The sequence below is a fragment of the Corapipo altera genome, unplaced genomic scaffold, assembly GCF_003945725.1.
Source record: "Corapipo altera isolate COAL_440 unplaced genomic scaffold, ASM394572v1 96, whole genome shotgun sequence".
In the NCBI taxonomy this organism is placed as follows: domain Eukaryota; kingdom Metazoa; phylum Chordata; class Aves; order Passeriformes; family Pipridae; genus Corapipo; species Corapipo altera.
In genome coordinates this window covers 172,200-178,462 of record NW_020884962.1, presented here as the reverse complement: position 1 = coordinate 178,462, position 6,263 = coordinate 172,200, and the positions used below count along the sequence as shown (strand labels likewise).

At 55.8% G+C, this 6,263-nt stretch overlaps 1 protein-coding gene across 1 annotated transcript in view; it reads right to left on the bottom strand.

Moving 5' to 3' along the window:
• The window catches only part of MAP2K2 (mitogen-activated protein kinase kinase 2), a gene marked incomplete at its 5' end in the record, with an annotated part of 9,202 nt that extends 3,987 nt beyond the window's left edge, over positions 1-5,215 (bottom strand). Inside the window, 5 exons of the mRNA XM_027664199.1 lie at positions 2,100-2,224; positions 2,321-2,372; positions 2,780-2,857; positions 3,400-3,546; positions 4,961-5,215. Of these exons, the coding sequence (XP_027520000.1) occupies positions 2,100-2,224; positions 2,321-2,372; positions 2,780-2,857; positions 3,400-3,546; positions 4,961-5,215 (657 nt within the window). The remainder of the gene's footprint in view (positions 1-2,099; positions 2,225-2,320; positions 2,373-2,779; positions 2,858-3,399; positions 3,547-4,960) is intronic.
• Between the last annotated feature and the right edge of the window lie 1,048 nt (positions 5,216-6,263).

Here is a 6,263-nt window from a genome sequence, read left to right as displayed (position 1 = left end):
GCCACTGACTTGGAATAGTCACACAGAGCATGGGGACATCCACTGACATGGAATATCAGCACAGAGAGCACAGGAACATCCATTGGCTTGGAATATCGACACAGAGAGTACAGGGACATCCACTGACATGGAATATCAACACAGAAAGCACAGCAACATCCACTGGCTTGGAACAGTCACACACAGAGCACAGGAATATCCACTGACTTGGAATATTGACACAGAGAGCACAACAACATCAAAGGACTGGGAATATTGACAGAGGAACATCCACTGCCATGGAATATTGACAGAGGAACATCCACTGCCATGGAATATTGACAGAGGAACATCCACTGCCATGGAATATCGACACACAGAGAGCACAGGAATATCCACTGACTTGGAATATCAACACACAGAGCACAGGAACAATCACTGACATGGAATATCAGCACTCAGGGTCATAAATATCCTGTGCTGGAATTAAATGGATGAGACTCATACTTCCAGTGCCTAAAGGGGCTCCAAGAGAGCTGGAGAGGGACTTGGGACAAGGGATGGAGGGACAGGACAAGGGGGAATGGCTTCCCACTGCCAGAGGGCAGGGTTAGGTGGGATACTGGGAAGGAATTCCTCCCTGGGAGGGTGGGGAGAGGGACTGGGATGGATTTCCCGGAGAAGCTGTGGCTGCCCCATCCCTGGAAGTGTCCAAGGCCAGATTGGAGCAACCCGGGATAGTGGAAGGTGTCCCTGGCAGGGGGTGGCACTGGATGGGCTTTAAAGTCCCTTCCAACCCAAACCACTCCTTGATTCTGTGATATCCCAATGGTCTCTCCATTCCAAGTCTCCACCTTTCCAGGGAAAGGGCAGTCCCAAAAGGGTGACGGGCAAACAGGATGGAAAAGAAGCATCACGTGCAGACACAAAGCACTTGTAGCACCTCATCCACAGCTCCAGCTCAGCAGCATTCACAGCTGCTGATATTTGGGAACGTGGAACACACAGCAAGAATCTTTCTGTGTGCTGAAATCTAATTGATTAAGAAAAATTTATTTTCCTGCTCATCCCTGTTTCACATCCAGGAGCAGAAAATCCACACGAGGCTCTTACCGTCGAGAGAGGGAAAAAAAAAAATTAAAAATAAATCCATCCCTGCAAGTCATCCCCACTGGCAGCTCCGAGGCAGCTTGGAGCCAGTGCCTGGGTGCAAAGGGGATCTTATTTTTAAATAGCCCCCAGTCTAACTATAACTGGACTTGACTAACCATTCCCAAAATACGAGAGCAGCTCAGAGCTGAGCGCTCAAGTGCAGTGTGGGGCCTTCCCTGACACTCCCACCCACTCCCTGAATTTTGGGCATCAATTTTCTTCTTGCAGGTGCTCTGTTATAGGAATTCTTCAAGGCCAGGTTTGGACAGGGCTTGGAACAACCTGCTCCAGTGGGAGGTGTCCCTGCCCATGGCAGGGGGTGGCACTGGATGGGCTTTAAGGTCCCTTCCAGCCCAATCCATTCTGGATTCACTCTCAGTGGGTGACTCCAGTTTGGCTTTAATTTCCCATCAGCCTGCACCAAATCCCAGCTGCACTGAAGTGGTTTCACCCCTGTTTACCCCCAGAGGAGGTGGGTGGATCAACACCAGTTTTTGGACAGAGCTTTGCAGGCAGAAAGGGATTTTTTTGAACCCCCAAAAACGCACTAAAATAAAACAGGGAGGGACAGGACACAGGGAATGGCTTCCCACTGCCAGAGGGCAGGGATAGATGGGATACTGGGAAGGAATTCCAGGCTGTGAGGGTGGGGAGGGACTGGGATGGATTTCCCAGAGAAGCTTTGGCTGCCCCATCCCTGGAATTTGTAGGATCTGAAACGTCTTTCCCTGCAAGTCTCTGCATCTCCACGTGCTTGGGGAGCACAGGCTGGAGCTGAGAGGCCACCAAGTCCTTGAGAGGATGAGGAGGTCTCTGCTTCTCCCTCTTCCAAAGTCCTGGGCTCACCCCAAAACAAACCAGGGTGGAAACACAGAGCGAAGCCACGAGCAAACCATCCCCACCCCGGTTCTGTTTTGTTGAACCCAAATGCCCCCCCTCCCAAAAAAACCCATCTGAGAGGAACTTACAGACATGTAGGACCGAGTTCCCACAAAGGAGTTGGCCATGGAGTCGATGAGCTGCCCGCTGACCCCGAAATCACAGAGCTTGATCTCCCCTCGGGAATTCACCAGGATGTTGGAAGGCTTCACATCTGGGGACAGATGCCAGGGAGGGCAGAGTGAACGGGGTGACACCCCCGGGGCTCCTGCACTGCAGGGCAGCTATTTTTAGGTTCTTCTCCTCTCACCTCTGTGCATGATCTGGTGCTTCTCCCGCAGATACGCCAAGCCTCGTAAAACCTGGGAGGAATCCAGAGGCTGGATGAGATCAGAGCTGGGAAGGGAAGAGCTTTCCCTCCCTCAGGACACGCTGCAGGGTGAGGAAACTGCCCCGTGGTGCACACAGGTTTCAGGGTTTGCAGTTTATCACACAGAGCCCAGCGCAGAGCTTGGTTTAACCACCCAAAAAAGCTTCTCCTGACCCCCTCTTGAGGAGAATCCAACACCACCCAGAGGAACCCAAAGGGCTTGGAGCTGGGAAAAGTGCTTGGGAATATGCTTTGCCCTCCCCTCTGGCACACACACCGGCCTCTTGCCCCAGGTCAGGATTGGGAAGTGCATGTGGGGAAATGCAAAGAGCTTCTCCAGGCAAACCCAGCATTCCCAGGAAATCCTCCCTGGAGGCCTGAGGAGCCACCACAACTCACCGCTATACTGACTTTGCCCAAGATTTCCTCGGGAATTCTTTTGGCTTCTTTCAACACTTGATCCAAAGAGCCGCCATCCTAAAACGGGAGAACGTTGGGAATGACCCACAGGCCAATTCCCAGCAGGAAAACAAGAGCTGTGCAGTGGTGGATAAGCAGCACGGAGCATCCTCAGCACTGAGAGATTTCTGAAATCTCCTTTGAGAGACTTCTGCTGATCTGAGCTCGACTTTATCACCGAAACCCATTTTTAATGCTGGTTTTCTACCAGCTCCGTTGGTTCTTTGTGTGGAAACGCAGGGATGATGCTGCTGGTGCTGATTTGGAGGAGAAACAGTGTTATTTGCCACCAGGAACAGCAGAATGTGCTCACTGAGCTTCTCAGCAGGCTCTGGAGGGCGGTGGGTTGGCAACATTTCCGTTTGGCCAACCCCCAAACCTCTGCTTCCTCTTCCCCAAAAGTCGCTCTCTCTCTCTCTCTCTCTCCCTCGATTCGAGGCCTGAGCAGAAGTTTGTGGCTCCCACCAGGAGCAGAGCAAGGAGCCAGCACAGCTGCCAGTGCCCCAAGCTGGCAGGGGAGATGGAATTTGGAAGGATAAAAGGGGAGGAGCTGCTCTCACCATGTGCTCCATGCAGATGGAGATCTCCCCGTCGCTGTAGAAGGCCCCGTAGAACCCCACGATGTAGGGGGAGTTACACTCGTGCAGCACCTGCAGCTCCCTGATGATCTGGTTCCTGATGGCAGGTTTGATTTCCAGGTGAATCAGCTGCCAAGAAAGAAAAAAAAGGCAGGGAGTCAGGGTGGAACACCTGGGAAAAAAAAAGAACAACTCACGGGAAGCGCGTGAGCAAGTCCTGGGTGCTGGGGAGAAGTAAAATCAAGGGAAGCTCTGCTTTGGAACAGAATTTATCCCACCTGCAGGTTAATATTGAGGATAAAGTGACAGCTCAAAGGGGAATGACTTCAAATGACATGGCAGAGGGCAGGGTTAGGTGGGATACTGGGAAGGAATTCCACCCTGGGAGGGTGGGGAGGGGCTGGGATGGATTTCCCAGAGAAGCTGTGGCTGCCCCATCCCTGGAGGTGTCCAAGGCCAGGTTGGAGCAACCTGGGAGAGTGGAAATGTCCCTGCCCGTGGCAAGGGGTGGAATGAAACAATCTTTAAGGTGCCTTCCAACCCAAGGCAGGCTGTGATTCCATGATGAAGGCAGAGGGAGAGCCCTGTGCTCCCTTGTCAGCGAGGGAAGGCCACGACCGCGCCGGGATTGCGCCGGACGGGAGCGGAAAGACGAGTCACAGGTTTGATCTCAGCAGCTCTGACTCAGCACACACAGGACCATTTTCACAAGCTCTTGTAGGTGTTGTAAGAAGGTGCTCTGAGATCAAGGAAACCACAGGAAAAAGAAAAAAAAACAACAACCCCAACCACGTGAAGGTTCTGCACGAGAACGAGCGGCCGCTCCTGGGGTCTGTTAACGCGGCTGTGGGGAGGGAAACCCCCTGGTCTGGTGGGAGGTGTCCCTGCCCATGGCAGGGGGGTGGAACTGGGTGAGCTTTAAGGTCCCTTCCAACCCAAATCATGCTCTGATTCCATGATCCCAACAGCAGGAGGGAGCAGAGGCTCTGGAGCAGTTGTGCTGCTCCCGCCGAGCCTCTTCCAACAGGCACACGAAGCATCTCCTGCTTTTCTACTGCAGCAGAAGATGCTCCCCATAAATCCAAGTCTGAGAGGAATCAGTCACTGCTTGGAATGACCTTTGGGATCTGTTAAGTGGGTGGTGAGGGGTGAGGAACATGTATCCCAAAGCCATCCCTCCCTCTGCCACTTCCAGCCCTCCTCAGCCACGACCCTCAAGGGATCTCCTGCCAACTGCTTCTGGCCAGTTTATCCATCAAAACCAGCTTGACTGGGAAAAAAAAATAACCTCATGTGTTCACACCAGGGTGTCCAAACCCCAGGGATCTGTCACAGAGGCCTCTCCCAAAAGAGGACTCGGAGACAGGATCCATGTAAAACCCACCTGGGGGCTGCCAGGACCGTGCTCCTGACCCAGGCGAGGGTGCAAACAGGGAGAATCCAACCAAAACAGGGAGAATCCAACCAAAACAGGGAGAATCCAACCAAAACCAGCCCTCCCAGAGCCAGGGAGGGCTCCAGACACTGCCCAGCCCCTCGTTACCTTCCGTGCCATGATGAGCCCTGAGGGTTTGTGCTGCACTTTGGTGACCACGCCGCCGTTTCCAGCCCCCAGCTCGGAGATCCTCTCGAAGTCATCGTCCTTGAGCTCTCCCACTTTGGCTTTCTGGGTGAGGAAAGCTTCCAGGCGCTTCTTCTGCTGCTCATCCAGCTCCAGCTCCTCCAGCTTCTTCTGCAGGTCCACCAGGTTCGCCCTGAGGAGAGGAGGAGGAGATGGGAGCACGCTGAGCAACGGGGAAAGGTTTCATTTTTTTAGGGGAAATGCCTTAAAACCATCCCCTGACACGCCCTGAGCCCCCTGGCAGAGCAGCAGGGCTAAAGCAAAGCTCCAGGGAGAGGCAGAGACCGGTTCCAATCCCTGCCCAACACACACATCTCCTCTGGAGAGGAGCTTTGGAGCAGTCAGCTGTTCTGGGAGAGCCCAAGGAGTAGGGAAAATCCTTCAATCCTTAAAGAGGCAGCACAGCAACCGCTCCCTGTCCCGGGAAGCCAAGCTTGGGTTTCGCTGAGAAACACGAGAAGGGTTTTCCATGGGGTCCAGCAGCTCCCCCAGCCCCAAATCCCGAGCACAAAGGGGTGGCTGTGCTCCCCCAGCACCTGCTGAGGGCTCCAGCTGCTCTCTCCCAGTTGCTGCCCACCCCCTTGTCCCCCCCTCACCCACGGGAGGGTCTCACCCCATCCCTCCCACCCAGTGCTCTGATAGGAGGCTCTGCTGTCCTCTCTCCACATGTCCTGTCTGTTGAGGCCCCATTAATGGCCCAAATCCCCCCCTCCAAACCCCAGGACCCCATCCCAGCTCCCACCCGTGTCCCCCGGCCGCCCCCCCGCCCCCCCCCGGCCCCAGGTACCCCCCAGCAAGCCCAGGGACCAGCCCAGCCTCCCCCCTGCCTGCCCCCAGCCCATCCCTTCAGCTCTGGCTCCCTGATCCCTCACCCAGCCCCAGACCCTCCTCGGGCTGGGCCCATCCAGCCCCTCCAGGCCTGTCCCAAATCCCCCAGGCCTTCCTGATCCCCCTGACCCTGTCCCAGGCCCCCTCAAGCCTGTCCCAGCCCCCCAGACCTGTCCCCAGCCCCCCAAGCCTGTTCCCTGCTCGCCCCCAGACCCGTCCCACCCCCCCACCGGCCCCGTACCCGCCCTGTCCCGGCCCCCCCGGCCTAGTGCCCGCTCCGCTGCGGTCTCCCCAGCCCGCCCTGCTCCGGCTCCCCCCAGCCCCCGTCCCCTCCCTATCCCGGTGTGTCCCCCTCAGGGCGCTGCGTCCCCCTCAGGCCCAGTGTCCCCCCCCCCCC